At 59.3% G+C, this 25,739-nt stretch overlaps 1 protein-coding gene across 1 annotated transcript in view; it reads left to right on the top strand.

The window, feature by feature from the left end:
- The first annotated feature begins 879 nt into the window (after positions 1-879).
- The window catches only part of LOC132388881 (protein PAT1 homolog 1-like), a 121,874-nt gene continuing 97,014 nt past the window's right edge, over positions 880-25,739 (top strand). The window contains exons 1-2 of the mRNA XM_059961315.1: positions 880-1,014; positions 1,569-1,628. Coding sequence (XP_059817298.1) covers positions 976-1,014; positions 1,569-1,628 — 99 coding nt within the window. The 5' untranslated portion in view covers positions 880-975. The remainder of the gene's footprint in view (positions 1,015-1,568; positions 1,629-25,739) is intronic.

Raw genomic sequence — 25,739 nt, 5'->3', positions numbered from 1 at the left:
GTCTGACCCCGGGAGTGTGTGATGGGTCGGTGTGGAGGGAGATTCACTCTGTGTCTGACCCCGGGAGTGTGTGATGGGACGGTGAGGAGGGAGATTCACTCTGTGCCTGACCCCGGGAGTGTGTGATGGGACGGTGTGAAGGGAGATTCACTCTGTGTCTGACCCCGGGAGTGTGTGATGGGACAGTGTGGAGGGAGATTCACTCTGTGCCTGACCCAGGGAGTGTGTGATGGGACGGTGTGCAGGGAGATTCACTCTGTGTCTGACCCCGGAGTGTGTGATGGGACAGTGTGGAGGGAGATTCACTCTGTGTCTGACTCCGGGAGTGTGTTTTGGGACGGTGAGAAGGGAGATTCACTCTGTGTCTGACCCCGGGAGTGCGTGATGGGACGGTGAGGAGGGAGATTCACTCTGTGTCTGACCCCGGGAGTGTGTGATGGGTCGGTGTGGAGGGAGATTCACTCTGTGTCTGACCCCGGGAGTGTGTGATGGGACGGTGAGGAGGGAGATTCACTCTGTGCCTGACCCCGGGAGTGTGTGATGGGACGGTGTGAAGGGAGATTCACTCTGTGTCTGACCCCGGGAGTGTGTGATGGGACAGTGTGGAGGGAGATTCACTCTGTGCCTGACCCAGGGACTGTGTGATGGGGCGGTGTGGAGGGAGATTCACTCTGTGTCTGACCCCGGGAGTGTGTGATGGGACGGTGTGGAGGGTGATTCACTCTGTGTCTGAACCCGGGAGTGTGTGATGGGACGGTGTGGAGGGAGCCTCACTCTGTGTCTGAACCCGGGAGTGTGTGGAGGGACGGTGTGAAGGCATCCCGTCCCTATCGCGCCCAGCACGGTGGGGTGTCTGTCGTGCCTGTCCTGGAACCCGTTACCGATGCTGGTGTTTGTCCCCCCCCCACCCGTGCAGTGCAGTTCGAGGGCTCCCTCGGGAAACTCACCGTCTCCAGCGTCAACAACCCTCGCAAGATGATCGACGCCGTGGTGACCACGCGCAGTGACGACGACGTAAGTGGCCTGGGGACGAGAGGCGTGGGGGGTGCGCGCAGGCCCGTGACTGAGTGTGTCTGCTCAGGAGGAAGGAACGGTTCACCCCGGGGTGAGGGGGGTTTGTCCACCTCTGGGGCGGAGGGGAAGGAGAGCGGGCTGCCGAGCTGGGACCGGCCAGCAGGGGGCAGCGATCGCCCCAGGCCTCGCCCTGTCGCGAATCTCCACCGTCACCAGAATCGTGTTCTTCTTAAATAATTATTCTCACGTGTGCCGATCGTCTCGCACGCCGCTCACGCACTCGAAACGCTGCAGGGGCTCGACAAGCCAGGCAGCATCTGCGGGGAAGAAACCGTGAACGCGTCAAGCGACTGCGGCCCCAGAGCAAGGAAAGAAATGAAGGGGTCGATTAACACGATGCGGAGGGCGGGGCAGAGCGGGGAGAGAAAAGCGAGGTCACTGAGAAACCGCGTTGGAAATTGAAACGGTGGGTGGGGAGTTAAGGCGAGGGGGGGGGGCGGGGGTACGACGCATCGCTCGCGGTCTTTCACGTCTCTGTCCACGACCCCACCCAGGAGACGAAGGAGAAGCAGGTTCGTGACAGGAGGAGACAGACGCTCTACACCATCGAGAAGGTGAGTCCCAGCACCACACACACCTCTCAGAGACGTGAATCCAGCTCCCTCACACCTCTCAGAGACGTGAATCCAGCTCCCCCACACCTCTCAGAGACGTGAATCCAGCTCCCCCACACCTCTCAGAGACGTGAATCCAGCTCCCCCACACCTCTCAGAGACGTGAATCCAGCTCCCCCACACCTCTCAGAGACGTGAATCCAGCTCCCCCACACCTCTCAGAGACGTGAATCCAGCTCCCCCACACCTCTCAGAGACGTGAATCCAGCTCCCTCACACCTCTCAGAGACGTGAATCCAGCTCCCCCACACCTCTCAGAGACGTGAATCCAGCTCCCCGACACCTCAGAGACGTGAATCCAGCTCCCTCACACCTCTCAGAGACGTGAATCCAGCTACCCCACCCCAGCGTCCTGTGTCGCTGACAGTATCCCCACTGTTAATCCAGCTCCCTCACACCTCTCAGAGACGTGAATCCCGCTCCCCTCCCCCAGCGTCCTGTGTCGCTGACAGTATCCCCACTGACGTTAATCCAGCTCCCTCACACCTCTCAGAGACGTGAATCCAGCTCCCTCACACCTCTCAGAGACGTGAATCCAGCTCCCTCACACCTCTCAGAGACGTGAATCCAGCTCCCTCACACCTCTCAGAGACGTGAATCCAGCTCCCTCACACCTCTCAGAGACGTGAATCCAGCTCCCTCACACCTCTCAGAGACGTGAATCCAGCTCCCTCACACCTCTCAGAAACGTGAATCCAGCTCCCTCACACCTCTCAGAGACGTGAATCCAGCTCCCCCACACCTCTCAGAGACGTGAATCCAGCTCCCCCACGCCTCTCAGAGACGTGAATCCCGCTCCACCACCCCAGCGTCCTGTGTCGCTGACAGTATCCCCACTGACGTTAATCCAGCTCCCTCACACCGTCCCTCAGTGACCCCTCTCCCTCAGGGTCCTGTGTCACTGACTGTATCCACACTGACATTAATCCAGCTCCCTCACACCGTCCCTCAGTGACCCCTCTACCCCAGCGTCCTGTGTCACTGACTGTATCCACACTGACATTAATCCAGCTCCCTCACACCGTCCCTCAGTGACCCCTCTCCCCCAGCGTCCTGTGTCACTGACAGTATCCCCACTGACGTTAATCCAGCTCCCTCACACCGTCCCTCAGTGACCCCTCTCCCCCAGCGTCCTGTGTCGCTGACTGTATCCCCACTGACGTTAATCCAGCTCCCTCACACCGTCCCTCAGTGACCCCTCTCCCCCAGGGTCCTGTGTCACTGACTGTATCCCCACTGACATTAATCCAGCTCCCTCACACCGTCCCTCAGACCGCTCTCCCCCAGCTCCCTCACACCGTCCCTCAGCGACCCCTCTCCCCCAGCGTCCTGTCACTGACTGTATCCCCACTGACGTTAATCCAGCTCCCTCACACCGTCCCTCAGTGACCCCTCTCCCCCAGCATCCTGTGTCACTGACAGTATCCCCACTGACATTAATCCAGCTCCCTCACACCGTCCCTCACTGACCCCTCTCCCACAGCGTCCTGTGTCACTGACAGTATCCCCACTGACATTAATCCAGCTCCCTCACACCGTCCCTCAGTGACCCCTCTCCCTCAGCGTCCTGTGTCACTGACAGTATCCCCACTGACGTTAATCCAGCTCCTTCACACAGTCCCTCAGTGACCCCTCTCCCCCAGCGTCCTGTGTCACTGACAGTATCCCCACTGACGTTAATCCAGCTCCCTCACACCGTCCCTCAGTGACCCCTCTCCCCCAGCGTCCTGTTTCGCTGACTGTATCCCCACTGACGTTAATCCAGCTCCCTCACACCGTCCCTCAGTGACCCCTCTCCCCCAGGGTCCTGTGTCACTGACTGTATCCCCACTGACATTAATCCAGCTCCCTCACACCGTCCCTCAGACCGCTCTCCCCCAGCTCCCTCACACCGTCCCTCAGCGACCCTTCTCCCCCAGCGTCCTGTGTCACTGACTGTATCCCCACTGACGTGAATCCAGCTCCCTCACACCTCTCAGAGACGGGAATCCAGCTCCCTCACACCTCTCAGAGACGTGAATCCAGCTCCCTCACACCTCTCAGAGACGTGAATCCAGCTCCCTCACACCTCTCAGAGACGTGAATCCAGCTCCCTCACACCTCTCAGAGACGTGAATCCAGCTACCCCACCCCAGCGTCCTGTGTCGCTGACAGTATCCCCACTGTTAATCCAGCTCCCTCACACCGTCCCTCAGTGACCCCTCTCCACCAGCGTCCTGTGTCACTGACTGTATCCCCACTGATGTTAATCCAGCTCCCTCACACCGTCCCTCAGTGACCCCTCTCCCCCAGGGTCCTGTGTCACTGACAGTATCCCCACTGACATTAATCCAGCTCCCTCACACCGTCCCTCAGTGACCCCTCTCCCACAGCTTCCTGTGTCACTGACTGTATCCCCACTGACGTTAATCCAGCTCCCTCACACCGTCCCTCAGTGACCCCTCTCCCCCAGCGTCCTGTGTCATTGACCGTATCCCCACTGACGTTAATCCAGCACCACACACACCTCTCAGAGACGTGAATCCAGCTCCCCCACCCCAGCGTCCTGTGTCGCTGACAGTATCCCCGCTGTTAATCCAGTTCCCTCACACCGTCCCTCAGTGACCCCTCTCCCCCAGCGTCCTGTGTCGCTGACTGTATCCCCACTGTTAATCCAGCTCCCTCACACAGTCCCTCAGTGACTCCTCTCCCCCAGCGTCCTGTGTCGCTGACTGTATCCCCACTGGCGTTAATCCAGCTCCCTCACACCGTCCCTCAGTGACCCCTCTCCCCTGCGTCCTGTGTCGCTGACTGTATCCACACTGACATTAATCCAGCTCCCTCACACCGTCCCTCAGTGACCCCTCTCCCCCAGCGTCCTTTGTCGCTGACTGTATCCCCACTGACGTTAATCCAGCTCCCTCACACCGTCCCTCAGTGACCCCTCTCCCCCAGGGTCCTGTGTCACTGACTGTATCCCCACTGACATTAATCCAGCTCCCTCACACCGTCCCTCAGACCGCTCTCCCCCAGCTCCCTCACACCGTCCCTCAGCGACCCCTCTCCCCCAGCGTCCTGTGTCACTGACAGTATCCCCACTGACATTAATCCAGCTCCCTCACACCGTCCCTCAGTGACCCCTCTCCCTCAGCGTCCTGTGTCACTGACAGTATCCCCACTGACGTTAATCCAGCTCCCTCACACCGTCCCTCAGTGACCCCTCTCCCCCAGCGTCCTGTGTCGCTGACTGTATCCCCACTGACGTTAATCCAGCTCCCTCACACCGTCCCTCAGTGACCCCTCTCCCCCAGGGTCCTGTGTCACTGACTGTATCCCCACTGACATTAATCCAGCTCCCTCACACCGTCCCTCAGACCGCTCTCCCCCAGCTCCCTCACACCGTCCCTCAGCGACCCCTCTCCCCCAGCGTCCTGTGTCACTGACAGTATCCCCACTGACATTAATCCAGCTCCCTCACACCGTCCCTCAGTGACCCCTCTCCCTCAGCGTCCTGTGTCACTGACAGTATCCCCACTGACGTTAATCCAGCTCCCTCACACCGTCCCTCAGTGACCCCTCTCCCCCAGCGTCCTGTGTCGCTGACTGTATCCCCACTGACGTTAATCCAGCTCCCTCACACCGTCCCTCAGTGACCCCTCTCCCCCAGGGTCCTGTGTCACTGACTGTATCCCCACTGACATTAATCCAGCTCCCTCACACCGTCCCTCAGACCGCTCTCCCCCAGCTCCCTCACACCGTCCCTCAGCGACCCCTCTCCCCCAGCGTCCTGTGTCACTGACTGTATCCCCACTGACGTGAATCCAGCTCCCTCACACCTCTCAGAGACGGGAATCCAGCTCCCTCACACCTCTCAGAGACGTGAATCCAGCTCCCTCACACCTCTCAGAGACGTGAATCCAGCTCCCTCACACCTCTCAGAGACGTGAATCCAGCTCCCTCACACCTCTCAGAGACGTGAATCCAGCTACCCCACCCCAGCGTCCTGTGTCGCTGACAGTATCCCCACTGTTAATCCAGCTCCCTCACACCGTCCCTCAGTGACCCCTCTCCACCAGCGTCCTGTGTCACTGACTGTATCCCCACTGATGTTAATCCAGCTCCCTCACACCGTCCCTCAGTGACCCCTCTCCCCCAGGGTCCTGTGTCACTGACAGTATCCCCACTGACATTAATCCAGCTCCCTCACACCGTCCCTCAGTGACCCCTCTCCCACAGCTTCCTGTGTCACTGACTGTATCCCCACTGACGTTAATCCAGCTCCCTCACACCGTCCCTCAGTGACCCCTCTCCCCCAGCGTCCTGTGTCACTGACCGTATCCCCACTGACGTTAATCCAGCACCACACACACCTCTCAGAGACGTGAATCCAGCTCCCCCACCCCAGCGTCCTGTGTCGCTGACTGTATCCCCACTGTTAATCCAGCTCCCTCACACCGTCCCTCAGTGACCCCTCTCCCCCAGCGTCCTGTGTCGCTGACTGTATCCCCACTGCTAATCCAGCTCCCTCACACAGTCCCTCAGTGACTCCTCTCCCCCAGCGTCCTGTGTCGCTGACTGTATCCCCACTGATGTTAATCCAGCTCCCTCACACCGTCCCTCAGTGACCCCTCTCCCGCAGTGTCCTGTGTCACTGACTGTATCCCCACTGACGTTAATCCAGCTCCCTCACACCGTCCCTCAGTGACCCCTCTCCCCTGCGTCCTGTGTCGCTGACTGTATCCCCACTGACGTTAATCCAGCTCCCTCACACCGTCCCTCAGTGACCCCACTCCCCTGCGTCCTGTGTCACTGACTGTATCTCCACTGACGTTAATCCCTCTCCCTAACACCGTCCCTCAGTGACCCCTCTCCCCCAGCGTCCTGTGTCGCTGACAGTATCCCCACTGACGTTAATCCAGCTCCCTCACACCGTCCCTCAGTGACCCCTCTCCCCCAGCGTCCTGTGTCACTGACTTTATCTCCACTGACGTTAATCCAGCTCCCTCACACCGTCCCTCAGTGACCCCTCTCCCCCAGGGTCCTGTGTCACTGACAGTATCCCCACTGACATTAATCCAGCTCCCTCACACCGTCCCTCAGTGACCCCTCTCCCCCAGCGTCCTGTGTCTCTGACAGTATCCCCACTGACGTTAATCCAGCTCCCTCACACCGTCCCTCAGCGACCCCTCTCCCCCAGCGTCCTGTGTCACTGACTGTATCACCACTGACGTTAATCCAGCTCCCTCACACCGTCCCTCAGTGACCCCTCTCCCCCAGCGTCCTGTGTCGCTGACTGTATCCCCACTGACGTTAATCCAGCTCCCTCACACCGTCACTCAGTGACCCCTCTCCCCCAGCGTCCTGTGTCACTGACTGTATCCCCACCGACGTTAATCCAGCTCCCTCACACCGACCCTCAGTGACCCCTCTACCCCAGGACACTTTGTCACTGACTGTATCCCCACTGACGGTAATCCAGCTCCCTCACACCGTCCCTCAGTGACCCCTCTCCCCCAGCGTCCTGTGTCACTGACTGTATCCCCACTGACGTTAATCCAGCTCCCTCACACCGTCCCTCAGTGACCCCTCTCCCCCAGGGTCCTGTGTCACTGACAGTATCCCCACTGACATTAATCCAGCTCCCTCACACCGTCCCTCAGTGACCCCTCTCCCTCAGCGTCCTGTGTCACTGACAGTATCCCCACTGACGTTAATCCAGCTCCCTCACACCGTCCCTCAGTGACCCCTCTCCCCCAGCGTCCTGTGTCACTGACAGTATCCCCACTGACGTTAATCCAGCTCCCTCACACCGTCCCTCAGTGACCCCTCTCCCCCAGCGTCCTGTGTCGCTGACTGTATCCCCACTGACGTTAATCCAGCTCCCTCACACCGTCCCTCAGTGACCCCTCTCCCCCAGGGTCCTGTGTCACTGACTGTATCCCCACTGACATTAATCCAGCTCCCTCACACTGTCCCTCAGACCGCTCTCCCCCTGCTCCCTCACACCGTCCCTCAGCGACCCCTCTCCCCCAGCGTCCTGTGTCACTGACTGTATCCCCACTGACGTGAATCCAGCTCCCTCACACCTCTCAGAGACGGGAATCCAGCTCCCTCACACCTCTCAGAGACGTGAATCCAGCACCCTCACACCTCTGAGAGACGTGAATCCAGCTCCCTCACACCTCTCAGAGACGTGAATCCAGCTCCCTCACACCTCTCAGAGACGTGAATCCAGCTACCCCACCCCAGCGTCCTGTGTCGCTGACAGTATCCCCACTCTTAATCCAGCTCCCTCACACCGTCCCTCAGTGACCCCTCTCCACCAGCGTCCTGTGTCACTGACTGTATCCCCACTGATGTTAATCCAGGTCCCTCACACCGTCCCTCAGTGACCCCTCTCCCCCAGGGTCCTGTGTCACTGACAGTATCCCCACTGACATTAATCCAGCTCCCTCACACCGTCCCTCAGTGACCCCTCTCCCCCAGCGTCCTGTGTCACTGACTGTATCCCCACTGACGTTAATCCAGCTCCCTCACACCGTCCCTCAGTGACCCCTCTCCCCCAGCGTCCTGTGTCACTGACCGTATCCCCACTGACGTTAATCCAGCACCACACACACCTCTCAGAGACGTGAATCCAGCTCCGCCACCCCAGCGTCCTGTGTCGCTGACAGTATCCCCACTGTTAATCCAGCTCCCTCACAACGTCCCTCAGTGACCCCTCTCCCCCAGCGTCCTGTGTCACTGACAGTATCCCCACTGATGTTAATCCAGCTCCCTCACACCGTCCCGCAGTGACCCCTCTCCCCCAGCATCCTGTGTCACTGACAGTATCCCCACTGATGTTAATCCAGCTCCCTCACACCGTCCCTCAGTGACCCCTCTCCCCCAGCGTCCTGTGTCACTGACTGTATCCCCACTGACGTTAATCCCTCTCCCTCACACCGTCCCTCAGTGACCCCTCTCCCCCAGCATCCTGTGTCACTGACAGTATCCCTACTGACGTTAATCCAGCTCCCTCACACCGTCCCTCAGTGACCCCTCTCCCCCAGCGTCCTGTGTCACTGACTGTATCCCCACTGACGTTAATCCCTCTCCCTAACACCGTCCCTCAGTGACCCCTCTCCCCCAGCATCCTGTGTCACTGACAGTATCCCCACTGACGTTAATCCCTCTCCCTCACACCATCCCACAGTGACCCCTCTCCCCCAGGACACTGTGTCGCTGACAGTATCCCCACTGACGTTAATCCAGCTCCCTCACACCGTCCCTCAGTGACCCCTCTCCCTCAGCGCCCTGTGTCGCTGACAGTATCCCCAATGACGTTAATCCAGCTCCCTCACACCGTCCCTCAGTGACCCCTCTCCCTCAGCGCCCTGTGTCGCTGACAGTATACCCACTGACGTTAATCCCTCTCCCTCACACCGTCCCTCAGTGACCCCTCTACCCCAGCGTCCTGTGTCACTGACAGTATCCCCACTGACGTTAATCCAGCTCCCTCACACCGTCCCTCAGTGACCCCTCTCCCCCAGCGTCCTGTGTCACTGACAGTATCCCCACTGACGTTAATCCAGCTCCCTCACACCGTCCCTCAGTGACCCCTCTCCCCCAGCGTCCTGTGTCACTGACTGTATCCCCACTGACATTAATCCAGCTCCCTCACACCGTCCCTCAGTGACCCCTCTCCCCCAGCGTCCTGTGTCACTGACTGTATCCCCACTGACGTTAATCCAGCTCCCTCACACCGTCCCTCAGTGACCCCTCTCCCCCAGCGTCCTGTCACTGACTGTATCCCCACTGACGTTAATCCTGCTCCCTCACACCGTCCCTCAGTGACCCCTCTCCCCCAGCGTCCTGTGTCACTGACTGTATCCCCACTGACTTTAATCCAGCTCCCTCACACCGTCCCTCAGTGACCCCTCTCCCCCAGCGTCCTGTGTCACTGACAGTATCACCACTGACGTTAATCCAGCTCCCTCACACCGTCCCTCAGTGACCCCTCTCCCCCAGCGTCCTGTGTCACTGACTGTATCCCCACTGACGTTAATCCAGCTCCCTCACACCCTCCCTCACTGACCCCTCTCCCCCAGCGTCCTGTGTCACTGACTGTATCCCCACTGACATTAATCCAGCTCCCTCACACCGTCCCTCAGTGACCCCTCTCCCCCAGGGTCCTGTCACTGACAGTATCCCCACTGACATTAATCCAGCTCCCTCACACCGTCCCTCAGCGACCCCTCTCCCCCAGCGTCCTGTGTCACTGACTGTATCCCCACTGACGTTAATCCAGCTCCCTCACACCGTCCCTCAGTGACCCCTCTCCCCCAGCGTCCTGTGTCACTGACTGTATCCCCACTGACGTTAATCCAGCTCCCACACACCGTCCCTCAGTGACCCCTCTACCCCAGCGTCCTGTGTCACTGACTGTATCCACACTGACATTAATCCAGCTCCCTCACACCGTCCCTCAGTGACCCCTCTCCCCCAGGGTCCTGTGTCGCTGACAGTATACCCACTGACGTTAATCCAGCTCCCTCACACCGTCCCTCAGTGACCCCTCTCCCCCAGCGTCCTGTGTCGCTGACAGTATCCCCACTGACGTTAATCCATCTCCCTCACACCGTTCCTCAGTGACCCGTCTCCCCCAGCGTCCTGTGTCGCTGACAGTATCCCCACTGACGTTAATCCAGCTCCCTCACACCATCCCTCAGTGACCCCTCTCCCCCAGCGTCCTGTGTCACTTGCAGTATCCCCACTGATGTTAATCCAGCTCCCTCACACCGTCCCTCAGTGACCCCTCTCCCCCATCGTCCTGTGTCACTGACTGTATCCCCACTGATGTTAATCCAGCTCCCTCACACCGTCCCTCAGTGACCCCTCTACCCCAGCGTCCTGTGTCACTGACAGTATCCCCACTGACATTAATCCAGCTCCCTCACACCGTCCCACAGTGACCCCTCTCCCCCAGGGTCCTGTGTCGCTGACAGTATCCCCACTGACGTTAATCCAGCTCCCTCACACCGTCCCTCAGTGACCCCTCTCCCTCAGCGCCCTGTGTCGCTGACAGTATCCCCAATGACGTTAATCCAGCTCCCTCACACCGTCCCTCAGTGACCCCTCTCCCTCAGCGCCCTGTGTCGCTGACAGTATCCCCACTGACGTTAATCCCTCTCCCTCACACCGTCCCTCAGTGACCCCTCTCCCCCAGCGTCCTGTGTCACTGACAGTATCCCCACTGACGTTAATCCAGCTCCCTCACACCGTCCCTCAGTGACCCCTCTCCCCCAGCGTCCTGTGTCACTGACTGTATCCCCACTGACATTAATCCAGCTCCCTCACACCGTCCCTCAGTGACCCCTCTCCCCCAGCGTCCTGTGTCACTGACTGTATCCCCACTGACGTTAATCCAGCTCCCTCACACCGTCCCTCAGTGACCCCTCTCCCCCAGCGTCCTGTCACTGACTGTATCCCCACTGACGTTAATCCTGCTCCCTCACACCGTCCCTCAGTGACCCCTCTCCCCCAGCGTCCTGTGTCACTGACTGTATCCCCACTGACTTTAATCCAGCTCCCTCACACCGTCCCTCAGTGACCCCTCTCCCCCAGCGTCCTGTGTCACTGACAGTATCACCACTGACGTTAATCCAGCTCCCTCACACCGTCCCTCAGTGACCCCTCTCCCCCAGCGTCCTGTGTCACTGACTGTATCCCCACTGACGTTAATCCAGCTCCCTCACACCCTCCCTCACTGACCCCTCTCCCCCAGCGTCCTGTGTCACTGACTGTATCCCCACTGACATTAATCCAGCTCCCTCACACCGTCCCTCAGTGACCCCTCTCCCCCAGGGTCCTGTCACTGACAGTATCCCCACTGACATTAATCCAGCTCCCTCACACCGTCCCTCAGCGACCCCTCTCCCCCAGCGTCCTGTGTCACTGACTGTATCCCCACTGACGTTAATCCAGCTCCCTCACACCGTCCCTCAGTGACCCCTCTCCCCCAGCGTCCTGTGTCACTGACTGTATCCCCACTGACGTTAATCCAGCTCCCACACACCGTCCCTCAGTGACCCCTCTACCCCAGCGTCCTGTGTCACTGACTGTATCCACACTGACATTAATCCAGCTCCCTCACACCGTCCCTCAGTGACCCCTCTCCCCCAGGGTCCTGTGTCGCTGACAGTATACCCACTGACGTTAATCCAGCTCCCTCACACCGTCCCTCAGTGACCCCTCTCCCCCAGCGTCCTGTGTCGCTGACAGTATCCCCACTGACGTTAATCCATCTCCCTCACACCGTTCCTCAGTGACCCCTCTCCCCCAGGGTCCTGTGTCGCTGACAGTATACCCACTGACGTTAATCCAGCTCCCTCACACCGTCCCTCAGTGACCCCTCTCCCCCAGCGTCCTGTGTCGCTGACAGTATCCCCACTGACGTTAATCCAGCTCCCTCACACCATCCCTCAGTGACCCCTCTCCCCCAGCGTCCTGTGTCACTTGCAGTATCCCCACTGATGTTAATCCAGCTCCCTCACACCGTCCCTCAGTGACCCCTCTCCCCCATCGTCCTGTGTCACTGACTGTATCCCCACTGATGTTAATCCAGCTCCCTCACACCGTCCCTCAGTGACCCCTCTACCCCAGCGTCCTGTGTCACTGACAGTATCCCCACTGACATTAATCCAGCTCCCTCACACCGTCCCACAGTGACCCCTCTCCCCCAGGGTCCTGTGTCACTGACAGTATCCCCACTGACATTAATCCAGCTCCCTCACACCGTCCCTCAGTGACCCCTCTCCCCCAGCGTCCTGTGTCGCTGACAGTATCCCCACTGACGTTAATCCAGCTCCCTCACACCGTCCCTCAGTGACCCCTCTCCCCCAGCGTCCTGTGTCACTGACTGTATCACCACTGACGTTAATCCAGCTCCCTCACACCGTCCCTCAGTGACCCCTCTCCCCCAGCGTCCTGTGTCGCTGACTGTATCCCCACTGACGATAATCCAGCTCCCTCACACCGTCCCTCAGTGACCCCTCTCCCCCAGCGTCCTGTGTCACTGACTGTATCCCCACTGACGTTAATCCAGCTCCCTCACACCGTCCCTCAGTGACCCCTCTACCCCAGCGTCCTGTGTCACTGACTGTATCCCCACTGACATTAATCCAGCTCCCTCACACCGTCCCACAGTGACCCCTCTCCCCCAGCGTCCTGTGTCACTGACTGTATCCCCACTGACGGTAATCCAGCTCCCTCACACCGTCCCTCAGTGACCCCTCTCCCCCAGCGTCCTGTGTCACTGAATGTATCCCCACTGACGTTAATCCAGCTCCCTCACACCGTCCCTCAGTGACCCCTCTCCCCCAGGGTCCTGTGTCACTGACAGTATCCCCACTGACGTTAATCCAGCTCCCTCACACCGTCCCTCAGTGACCCCTCTCCCCCAGCGTCCTGTGTCACTGACAGTATCCCCACTGACGTTAATCCAGCTCCCTCACACCGTCCCTCAGTGACCCATCTCCCCTGCGTCCTGTGTCGCTGACTGTATCCCCACTGACGTTAATCCAGCTCCCTCACACCGTCCCTCAGTGACCCCTCTCCCCCAGCGTCCTGTGTCACTGACAGTATCCCCACTGACGTTAATCCAGCTCCCTCACACCGTCCCTCAGTGACCCCTCTCCCCCAGCGTCCTGTGTCTCTGACAGTATCCCCACTGACATTAATGCAGCTCCCTCACACCGTCCCTCAGTGACCCCTCTCCCCCAGCGTCTTGTGTCACTGACAGTATCACCACTGACGTTAACCCAGCTCCCTCACACCCCCTCAGTGACCCCTCCCCCAGCGTCCTGTCACTGACTGTATCCCCACTGATGTTAATCCAGCTCCCTCACACCGTCCCTCAGTGACCCCTCTCCCACAGCGTCCTGTGTAACTGACTGTATCTCCACTGACGTTAATCCAGCTCCCTCACTCTGTCCCTCAGTGACCCCTCTCCCCCAGCGTCCTGTGTCACTGACAGTATCCCCACTGATGCTAATCCAGCTCCCTCACACCGTCCCTCAGTGACCCCTCTCCCCCAGAATCCTGTGTCACTGACAGTATCCCCACTGACGTTAATCCAGCTCCCTCACACCGTCCCTCAGTGACCCCTCTCCCCCAGCGTCCTGTCACTGACTGTATCCCCACTGACGTTAATCCCTCTCCCTCACACCGTCCCTCAGTGACCCCTCTCCCCAGCATCCTGTGTCACTGACAGTATCCCCACTGACGTTAATCCCTCTCCCTCACACCGTCCCTCAGTGACCCCTCTCCCCCAGCATCCTGTGTCACTGACAGTATCCCCACTGATGTTAATCCAGCTCCCTCACACCGTCCCTCAGTGACCCCTCTCCCCCAGCGTCCTGTGTCACTGACTGTATCCCCACTGACGTTAATCCCTCTCCCTCTCACCGTCCCTCAGTGACCCCTCTCCCCCAGCATCCTGTGTCACTGACTGTATCCCCACTGACGTTAATCCAGCTCCCTCACACCGTCCCTCAGTGACCCCTCTCCCCTGCGTCCTGTGTCGCTGACTGTATCCCCACTGACGTTAATCCAGCTCCCTCACACCGTCCCTCAGTGACCCCTCTCCCCCAGCGTCCTGTGTCACTGACAGTATCCCCACTGACATTAATCCAGCTCCCTCACACCGTCCCTCAGTGACCCCTCTCCCCCAGCGTCCTGTGTCTCTGACAGTATCCCCACTGACATTAATGCAGCTCCCTCACACCGTCCCTCAGTGACCCCTCTCCCCCAGCGTCTTGTGTCACTGACAGTATCACCACTGACGTTAATCCAGCTCCCTCACACCGTCCCTCAGTGACCCCTCTCCCACAGCGTCCTGTGTAACTGACTGTATCTCCACTGACGTTAATCCAGCTCCCTCACTCTGTCCCTCAGTGACCCCTCTCCCCCAGCGTCCTGTGTCACTGACAGTATCCCCACTGATGTTAATCCAGCTCCCTCACACCGTCCCTAAGTGACCCCTCTCCCCAGCATCCTGTGTCACTGACAGTATCCCCACTGATGTTAATCCAGCTCCCTCACACCGTCCCTCAGTGACCCCTCTCCCCCAGCGTCCTGTGTCACTGACTGTATCCCCACTGACGTTAATCCCTCTCCCTCACACCGTCCCTCAGTGACCCCTCTCCCACAGCATCCTGTGTCACTGACAGTATCCCCACTGACGTTAATCCAGCTCCCTCACACCGTCCCTCAGTGACCCCTCTCCCCCAGCGTCCTGTGACACTGACTGTATCCCCACTGACGTTAATCCCTCTCCCTAACACCGTCCCTCAGTGACCCCTCTCCCCCAGCATCCTGTGTCACTGACAGTATCCCCACTGACGTTAATCCCTCTCCCTCACACCGTCCCACAGTGACCCCTCTCCCCCAGGACACTGTGTCGCTGACAGTATCCCCACTGACGTTAATCCAGCTCCCTCACACCGTCCCTCAGTGACCCCTCTCCCTCAGCGCCCTGTGTCGCTGACAGTATCCCCACTGACGTTAATCCAGCTCCCTCACACCGTCCCTCAGTGACCCCTCTCCCTCAGCGCCCTGTGTCGCTGACAGTATCCCCACTGACGTTAATCCCTCTCCCTCACACCGTCCCTCAGTGACCCCTCTACCCCAGCGTCCTGTGTCACTGACAGTATCCCCACTGACGTTAATCCAGCTCCCTCACACCGTCCCTCAGTGACCCCTCTCCCCCAGCGTCCTGTGTCACTGACAGTATCCCCACTGACGTTAATCCAGCTCCCTCACACCGTCCCTCAGTGACCCCTCTCCCCCAGCGTCCTGTGTCACTGACTGTATCCCCACTGACATTAATCCAGCTCCCTCACACCGTCCCTCAGTGACCCCTCTCCCCCAGCGTCCTGTGTCACTGACTGTATCCCCACTGACGTTAATCCAGCTCCCTCACACCGTCCCTCAGTGACCCCTCTCCCCCAGCGTCCTGTCACTGACTGTATCCCCACTGACGTTAATCCTGCTCCCTCACACCGTCCCTCAGTGACCCCTCTCCCCCAGCGTCCTGTGTCACTGACAGTATCCCCACTGACATTAATCCAGCTCCCTCACACCGTCCCTCAGTGACCCCTCTCCCCCAGCGTCCTGTGTCTCTGACAGTATCCCCACTGACATTAATGCAGCTCCCTCACACCGTCCCTCAGTGACCCCTCTCCCCCAGCGTCTTGTGTCACTGACAGTATCACCACTGACGTTAACCCAGCTCCCTCACACCCCCTCAGTGACCCCTCCCCCAGCGTCCTGTCACTGACTGTATCCCCACTGATGTTAATCCAGCTCCCTCACACCGTCCCTCAGTGACCCCTCTCCCACAGCGTCCTGTGTAACTGACTGTATCTCCACTGACGTTAATCCAGCTCCCTCACTCTGTCCCTCAGTGACCCCTCTCCCCCAGCGTCCTGTGTCACTGACAGTATCCCCACTGATGTTAATCCAGCTCCCTCACACCGTCCCTCAGTGACCCCTCTCCCCCAGCATCCTGTGTCACTGACAGTATCCCCACTGACGTTAATCCAGCTCCCTCACACCGTCCCTCAGTGACCCCTCTCCCCCAGCGTCCTGTCACTGACTGTATCCCCACTGACGTTAATCCCTCTCCCTCACACCGTCCCTCAGTGACCCCTCTCCCCCAGCATCCTGTGTCACTGACAGTATCCCCACTGACGTTAATCCCTCTCCCTCACACCGTCCCTCAGTGACCCCTCTCCCCCAGCATCCTGTGTCACTGACAGTATCCCCACTGATGTTAATCCAGCTCCCTCACACCGTCCCTCAGTGACCCCTCTCCCCCAGCGTCCTGTGTCACTGACTGTATCCCCACTGACGTTAATCCCTCTCCCTCTCACCGTCCCTCAGTGACCCCTCTCCCCCAGCATCCTGTGTCACTGACTGTATCCCCACTGACGTTAATCCAGCTCCCTCACACCGTCCCTCAGTGACCCCTCTCCCCTGCGTCCTGTGTCGCTGACTGTATCCCCACTGACGTTAATCCAGCTCCCTCACACCGTCCCTCAGTGACCCCTCTCCCCCAGCGTCCTGTGTCACTGACAGTATCCCCACTGACATTAATCCAGCTCCCTCACACCGTCCCTCAGTGACCCCTCTCCCCCAGCGTCCTGTGTCTCTGACAGTATCCCCACTGACATTAATGCAGCTCCCTCACACCGTCCCTCAGTGACCCCCTCTCCCCCAGCGTCTTGTGTCACTGACAGTATCACCACTGACGTTAATCCAGCTCCCTCACACCGTCCCTCAGTGACCCCTCTCCCACAGCGTCCTGTGTAACTGACTGTATCTCCACTGACGTTAATCCAGCTCCCTCACTCTGTCCCTCAGTGACCCCTCTCCCCCAGCGTCCTGTGTCACTGACAGTATCCCCACTGATGTTAATCCAGCTCCCTCACACCGTCCCTCAGTGACCCCTCTCCCCCAGCATCCTGTGTCACTGACAGTATCCCCACTGATGTTAATCCAGCTCCCTCACACCGTCCCTCAGTGACCCCTCTCCCCCAGCGTCCTGTGTCACTGACTGTATCCCCACTGACGTTAATCCCTCTCCCTCACACCGTCCCTCAGTGACCCCTCTCCCACAGCATCCTGTGTCACTGACAGTATCCCCACTGACGTTAATCCAGCTCCCTCACACCGTCCCTCAGTGACCCCTCTCCCCCAGCGTCCTGTGACACTGACTGTATCCCCACTGACGTTAATCCCTCTCCCTAACACCGTCCCTCAGTGACCCCTCTCCCCCAGCATCCTGTGTCACTGACAGTATCCCCACTGACGTTAATCCCTCTCCCTCACACCGTCCCACAGTGACCCCTCTCCCCCAGGACACTGTGTCGCTGACAGTATCCCCACTGACGTTAATCCAGCTCCCTCACACCGTCCCTCAGTGACCCCTCTCCCTCAGCGCCCTGTGTCGCTGACAGCATCCCCACTGACGTTAATCCAGCTCCCTCACACCGTCCCTCAGTGACCCCTCTCCCTCAGCGCCCTGTGTCGCTGACAGTATCCCCACTGACGTTAATCCCTCTCCCTCACACCGTCCCTCAGTGACCCCTCTACCCCAGCGTCCTGTGTCACTGACAGTATCCCCACTGACGTTAATCCAGCTCCCTCACACCGTCCCTCAGTGACCCCTCTCCCCCAGCGTCCTGTGTCACTGACAGTATCCCCACTGACGTTAATCCAGCTCCCTCACACCGTCCCTCAGTGACCCCTCTCCCCCAGCGTCCTGTGTCACTGACTGTATCCCCACTGACATTAATCCAGCTCCCTCACACCGTCCCTCAGTGACCCCTCTCCCCCAGCGTCCTGTGTCACTGACTGTATCCCCACTGACGTTAATCCAGCTCCCTCACACCGTCCCTCAGTGACCCCTCTCCCCCAGCGTCCTGTCACTGACTGTATCCCCACTGACGTTAATCCTGCTCCCTCACACCGTCCCTCAGTGACCCCTCTCCCCCAGCGTCCTGTGTCACTGACTGTATCCCCACTGACTTTAATCCAGCTCCCTCACACCGTCCCTCAGTGACCCCTCTCCCCCAGCGTCCTGTGTCACTGACAGTATCACCACTGACGTTAATCCAGCTCCCTCACACCGTCCCTCAGTGACCCCACTCCCCCAGGGTCCTGTGTCACTGACTGTATCCCCACTGACGTTAATCCAGCTCCCTCACACCCTCCCTCACTGACCCCTCTCCCCCAGCGTCCTGTGTCACCGACTGTATCCCCACTGACATTAATCCAGCTCCCTCACACCGTCCCTCAGTGACCCCTCTCCCCCAGGGTCCTGTCACTGACAGTATCCCCACTGACATTAATCCAGCTCCCTCACACCGTCCCTCAGCGACCCCTCTCCCCCAGCGTCCTGTGTCACTGAATGTATCCCCACTGACGTTAATCCAGCTCCCTCACACCGTCCCTCCGTGACCCCTCTCCCCCAGCGTCCTGTGTCACTGACTGTATCCCCACTGACGTTAATCCAGCTCCCACACACCGTCCCTCGGTGACCCCTCTACCCCAGCGTCCTGTGTCACTGACTGTATCCACACTGACATTAATCCAGCTCCCTCACACCGTCCCTCAGTGACCCCTCTCCCCCAGGGTCCTGTGTCGCTGACAGTATCCCCACTGACGTTAATCCAGCTCCCTCACACCGTCCCTCAGTGACCCCTCTCCCCCAGCGTCCTGTGTCGCTGACAGTATCCCCACTGACGTTAATCCATCTCCCTCACACCGTCCCTCAGTGACCCCTCTCCCCCAGCGTCCTGTGTCGCTGACAGTATCCCCACTGACGTCAATCCAGCTCCCTCACACCGTCCCTCAGTGACCCCTCTCCCCCAGCGTCCTGTGTCACTGACAGTATCCCCACTGACGTTAATCCAGCTCCCTCACACCGTCCCTCAGTGACCCCTCTCCCCCATCGTCCTGTGTCACTGACTGTATCACCACTGATGTTAATCCAGCTCCCTCACACCGTCCCTCAGTGACCCCTCTACCCCAGCGTCCTGTGTCACTGACAGTATCCCCACTGACATTAATCCAGCTCCCTCACACCGTCCCACAGTGACCCCTCTCCCCCAGGGTCCTGTGTCACTGACAGAATCCCAACTGACATTAATCCAGCTCCCTCACACCGTCCCTCAGTGAGCCCTCTCCCCCAGCGTCCTGTGTCGCTGACAGTATCCCCACTGACGTTAATCCAGCTCCCTCACACCGTCCCTCAGTGACCCCTCTCCCCCAGCGTCCTGTGTCACTGACTGTATCACCACTGACGTTAATCCAGCTCCCTCACACCGTCCCTCAGTGACCCCTCTCCCCCAGCGTCCTGTGTCGCTGACTGTATCCCCACTGACGTTAATCCAGCTCCCTCACACCGTCCCTCAGTGACCCCTCTCCCCCAGCGTCCTGTGTCACTGACTGTATCCCCACTGACGTTAATCCAGCTCCCTCACACCGTCCCTCAGTGACCCCTCTACCCCAGCGTCCTGTGTCACTGACTGTATCCCCACTGACATTAATCCAGCTCCCTCACACCGTCCCTCAGTGACCCCTCTCCCCCAGCGTCCTGTGTCACTGAATGTATCCCCACTGACGTTAATCCAGCTCCCTCACACCGTCCCTCAGTGACCCCTCTCCCCCAGGGTCCTGTGTCACTGACAGTATCCCCACTGACGTTAATCCAGCTCCCTCACACCGTCCCTCAGTGACCCCTCTCCCCCAGCGTCCTGTGTCACTGACAGTATCCCCACTGACGTTAATCCAGCTCCCTCACACCGTCCCTCAGTGTCCCCTCTCCCCTGCGTCCTGTGTCGCTGACTGTATCCCCACTGACGTTAATCCAGCTCCCTCACACCGTCCCTCACTGACCCCTCTCCCCCAGCGTCCTGTGTCACTGACAGTATCCCCACTGACATTAATCCAGCTCCCTCACACCGTCCCTCAGTGACCCCTCTCCCCCAGCGTCCTGTGTCTCTGACAGTATCCCCACTGACATTAATGCAGCTCCCTCAACCCGTCCCTCAGTGACCCCTCTCCCCCAGCGTCTTGTGTCACTGACAGTATCACCACTGACGTTAACCCAGCTCCCTCACACCCCCTCAGTGACCCCTCCCCCAGAGTCCTGTCACTGACTGTATCCCCACTGACGTTAATCCAGCTCCCTCACACCGTCCCTCAGTGACCCCTCTCCCACAGCGTCCTGTGTAACTGACTGTATCTCCACTGACGTTAATCCAGCTCCCTCACTCTGTCCCTCAGTGACTCCTCTCCCCCAGCGTCCTGTGTCGCTGACAGTATCCCCACTGACATTAATCCATCTCCCTCACACCGTCCCTCAGTGACCCCTCTCCCCCAGCGTCCTGTGTCGCTGACAGTATCGCCACTGACGTTAATCCAGCTCCCTCACACCGTCCCTCAGTGACCCCTCTCCCCCAGCGTCCTGTGTCACTGACAGTATCCCCACTGACGTTAATCCAGCTCCCTCACACCGTCCCTCAGTGACCCCTCTCCCCCATCGTCCTGTGTCACTGACTGTATCACCACTGATGTTAATCCAGCTCCCTCACACCGTCCCTCAGTGACCCCTCTACCCCAGCGTCCTGTGTCACTGACAGTATCCCCACTGACATTAATCCAGCTCCCTCACACCGTCCCACAGTGACCCCTCTCCCCCAGGGTCCTGTGTCACTGACAGAATCCCAACTGACATTAATCCAGCTCCCTCACACCGTCCCTCAGTGAGCCCTCTCCCCCAGCGTCCTGTGTCGCTGACAGTATCCCCACTGACGTTAATCCAGCTCCCTCACACCGTCCCTCAGTGACCCCTCTCCCCCAGCGTCCTGTGTCACTGACTGTATCACCACTGACGTTAATCCAGCTCCCTCACACCGTCCCTCAGTGACCCCTCTCCCCCAGCGTCCTGTGTCGCTGACTGTATCCCCACTGACGTTAATCCAGCTCCCTCACACCGTCCCTCAGTGACCCCTCTCCCCCAGCGTCCTGTGTCACTGACTGTATCCCCACTGACGTTAATCCAGCTCCCTCACACCGTCCCTCAGTGACCCCTCTACCCCAGCGTCCTGTGTCACTGACTGTATCCCCACTGACATTAATCCAGCTCCCTCACACCGTCCCTCAGTGACCCCTCTCCCCCAGCGTCCTGTGTCACTGAATGTATCCCCACTGACGTTAATCCAGCTCCCTCACACCGTCCCTCAGTGACCCCTCTCCCCCAGGGTCCTGTGTCACTGACAGTATCCCCACTGACGTTAATCCAGCTCCCTCACACCGTCCCTCAGTGACCCCTCTCCCCCAGCGTCCTGTGTCACTGACAGTATCCCCACTGACGTTAATCCAGCTCCCTCACACCGTCCCTCAGTGTCCCCTCTCCCCTGCGTCCTGTGTCGCTGACTGTATCCCCACTGACGTTAATCCAGCTCCCTCACACCGTCCCTCACTGACCCCTCTCCCCCAGCGTCCTGTGTCACTGACAGTATCCCCACTGACATTAATCCAGCTCCCTCACACCGTCCCTCAGTGACCCCTCTCCCCCAGCGTCCTGTGTCTCTGACAGTATCCCCACTGACATTAATGCAGCTCCCTCAACCCGTCCCTCAGTGACCCCTCTCCCCCAGCGTCTTGTGTCACTGACAGTATCACCACTGACGTTAACCCAGCTCCCTCACACCCCCTCAGTGACCCCTCCCCCAGAGTCCTTTCACTGACTGTATCCCCACTGACGTTAATCCAGCTCCCTCACACCGTCCCTCAGTGACCCCTCTCCCACAGCGTCCTGTGTAACTGACTGTATCTCCACTGACGTTAATCCAGCTCCCTCACTCTGTCCCTCAGTGACTCCTCTCCCCCAGCGTCCTGTGTCACTGACAGTATCCCCACTGATGTTAATCCAGCTCCCTCACACCGTCCCTCAGTGACCCCTCTCCCCCAGCATCCTGTGTCACTGACAGTATCCCCACTGATGTTAATCCAGCTCCCTCACACCGTCCCTCAGTGACCCCTCTCCCCCAGCGTCCTGTCACTGACTGTATCCCCACTGACGTTAATCCCTCTCCCTCTCACCGTCCCTCAGTGACCCTTCTCCCCCAGCATCCTGTGTCACTGACAGTATCCCCACTGACGTTAATCCAGCTCCCTCACACCGTCCCTCAGTGACCCCTCTCCCCCAGCATCCTGTGTCACTGACAGTATCCCCACTGACGTTAATCCCTCTCCCTCTCACCGTCCCTCAGTGACCCCTCTCCCCCAGCATCCTGTGTCACTGACAGTATCCCCACTGACGTTAATCCAGCTCCCTCACACCGTCCCTCAGTGACCCCTCTCCCCCAGCATCCTGTGTCACTGACAGTATCCCCACTGACGTTAATCCCTCTCCCTCACACCGTCCCACAGTGACCCCTCTCCCCCAGGACACTGTGTCGCTGACAGTATCCCCACTGACGTTAATCCAGCTCCCTCACACCGTCCCTCAGTGACCCCTCTCCCCCAGCGTCCTGTGTCGCTGACAGTATCCCCACAGACGTTAATCCAGCTCCCTCACACCGTCCCTCAGTGACCCCTCTCCCTCAGCGCCCTGTGTCGCTGACAGTATCCCCACTGACGTTAATCCCTCTCCCTCACACCGTCCCTCAGTGACCCCTCTACCCCAGCGTCCTGTGTCACTGACAGTATCCCCACTGACGTTAATCCAGCTCCCTCACACCGTCCCTCAGTGACCCCTCTCCCCCAGCGTCCTGTGTCACTGACAGTATCCCCACTGACGTTAATCCAGCTCCCTCACACCGTCCCTCAGAGACCCCTCTCCCCCAGCGTCCTGTGTCACTGACTGTATCCCCACTGACGTTATTCCAGCTCCCTCACACCGTCCCTCAGTGACCCCTCTCCCCCAGCGTCCTGTGTCACTGACTGTATCCCCACTGACGTTAATCCAGCTCCCTCACACCGTCCCTCAGTGACCCCTCTCCCCCAGCGTCCTGTCACTGACTGTACCCCACTGACGTTAATCCTGCTCCCTCACACCGTCCCTCAGTGACCCCTCTCCCCCAGCGTCCTGTGTCACTGACTGTATCCCCACTGACGTTAATCCAGCTCCCTCACACCGTCCCTCAGTGACCCCTCTCCCCCAGCGTCCTGTGTCACTGACTGTATCCCCATTGACTTTAATCCAGCTCCCTCACACCGTCCCTCAGTGACCCCTCTCCCCCAGCGTCCTGTGTCACTGACAGTATCACCACTGACGTTAATCCAGCTCCCTCACACCGTCCCTCAGTGACCCCTCTCCCCCAGCGTCCTGTGTCACTGACTGTATCCCCACTGACGTTAATCCAGCTCCCTCACACCCTCCCTCACTGACCCCTCTCCCCCAGCGTCCTGTGTCACTGACTGTATCCCCACTGACGTTAATCCAGCTCCCTCACACCGTCCCTCAGTGACCCCTCTCCCCCAGCGTCCTGTGTCACTGACTGTATCCCCACTGACGTTAATCCAGCTCCCTCACACCGTCCCTCCGTGACCCCTCTCCCCCAGCGTCCTGTGTCACTGACTGTATCCCCACTGACGTTAATCCAGCTCCCACACACCGTCCCTCAGTGACCCCTCTCCCCCATCGTCCTGTGTCACTGACAGTATCCCCACTGACATTAATCCAGCTCCCTCACACCGTCCCTCAGTGACCCCTCTCCCCCAGCGTCCTGTGTCACTGACTGTATCCCCACTGACGTTAATCCAGCTCCCTCACACCGTCCCTCAGTGACCCCTCTCCCCCAGCGTCCTGTCACTGACTGTATCCCCACTGACGTTAATCCTGCTCCCTCACACCGTCCCTCAGTGACCCCTCTCCCCCAGGGTCCTGTGTCACTGACAGTATCCCCACTGACGTTAATCCAGCTCCCTCACACCGTCCCTCAGTGACCCCTCTCCCCCAGCGTCCTGTGTCACTGACAGTATCCCCACTGACGTTAATCCAGCTCCCTCACACCGTCCCTCAGTGTCCCCTCTCCCCTGCGTCCTGTGTCGCTGACTGTATCCCCACTGACGTTAATCCAGCTCCCTCACACCGTCCCTCACTGACCCCTCTCCCCCAGCGTCCTGTGTCACTGACAGTATCCCCACTGACATTAATCCAGCTCCCTCACACCGTCCCTCAGTGACCCCTCTCCCCCAGCGTCCTGTGTCTCTGACAGTATCCCCACTGACATTAATGCAGCTCCCTCAACCCGTCCCTCAGTGACCCCTCTCCCCCAGCGTCTTGTGTCACTGACAGTATCACCACTGACGTTAACCCAGCTCCCTCACACCCCCTCAGTGACCCCTCCCCCAGAGTCCTTTCACTGACTGTATCCCCACTGACGTTAATCCAGCTCCCTCACACCGTCCCTCAGTGACCCCTCTCCCACAGCGTCCTGTGTAACTGACTGTATCTCCACTGACGTTAATCCAGCTCCCTCACTCTGTCCCTCAGTGACTCCTCTCCCCCAGCGTCCTGTGTCACTGACAGTATCCCCACTGATGTTAATCCAGCTCCCTCACACCGTCCCTCAGTGACCCCTCTCCCCCAGCATCCTGTGTCACTGACAGTATCCCCACTGATGTTAATCCAGCTCCCTCACACCGTCCCTCAGTGACCCCTCTCCCCCAGCGTCCTGTCACTGACTGTATCCCCACTGACGTTAATCCCTCTCCCTCTCACCGTCCCTCAGTGACCCTTCTCCCCCAGCATCCTGTGTCACTGACAGTATCCCCACTGACGTTAATCCAGCTCCCTCACACCGTCCCTCAGTGACCCCTCTCCCCCAGCATCCTGTGTCACTGACAGTATCCCCACTGACGTTAATCCCTCTCCCTCTCACCGTCCCTCAGTGACCCCTCTCCCCCAGCATCCTGTGTCACTGACAGTATCCCCACTGACGTTAATCCAGCTCCCTCACACCGTCCCTCAGTGACCCCTCTCCCCCAGCATCCTGTGTCACTGACAGTATCCCCACTGACGTTAATCCCTCTCCCTCACACCGTCCCACAGTGACCCCTCTCCCCCAGGACACTGTGTCGCTGACAGTATCCCCACTGACGTTAATCCAGCTCCCTCACACCGTCCCTCAGTGACCCCTCTCCCCCAGCGTCCTGTGTCGCTGACAGTATCCCCACAGACGTTAATCCAGCTCCCTCACACCGTCCCTCAGTGACCCCTCTCCCCCAGCGTCCTGTGTCACTGACTGTATCCCCACTGACGTTAATCCAGCTCCCTCACACCGTCCCTCAGTGACCCCTCTCCCCCAGCGTCCTGTCACTGACTGTATCCCCACTGACGTTAATCCTGCTCCCTCACACCGTCCCTCAGTGACCCCTCTCCCCCAGGGTCCTGTGTCACTGACAGTATCCCCACTGACGTTAATCCAGCTCCCTCACACCGTCCCTCAGTGACCCCTCTCCCCCAGCGTCCTGTGTCACTGACAGTATCCCCACTGACGTTAATCCAGCTCC

Source organism: Hypanus sabinus, unplaced genomic scaffold, assembly GCF_030144855.1.
Source record: "Hypanus sabinus isolate sHypSab1 unplaced genomic scaffold, sHypSab1.hap1 scaffold_43, whole genome shotgun sequence".
NCBI classification, from domain to species: Eukaryota; Metazoa; Chordata; class Chondrichthyes; order Myliobatiformes; family Dasyatidae; genus Hypanus; species Hypanus sabinus.
This window is presented reverse-complemented; position numbering and strand designations above follow the sequence as displayed.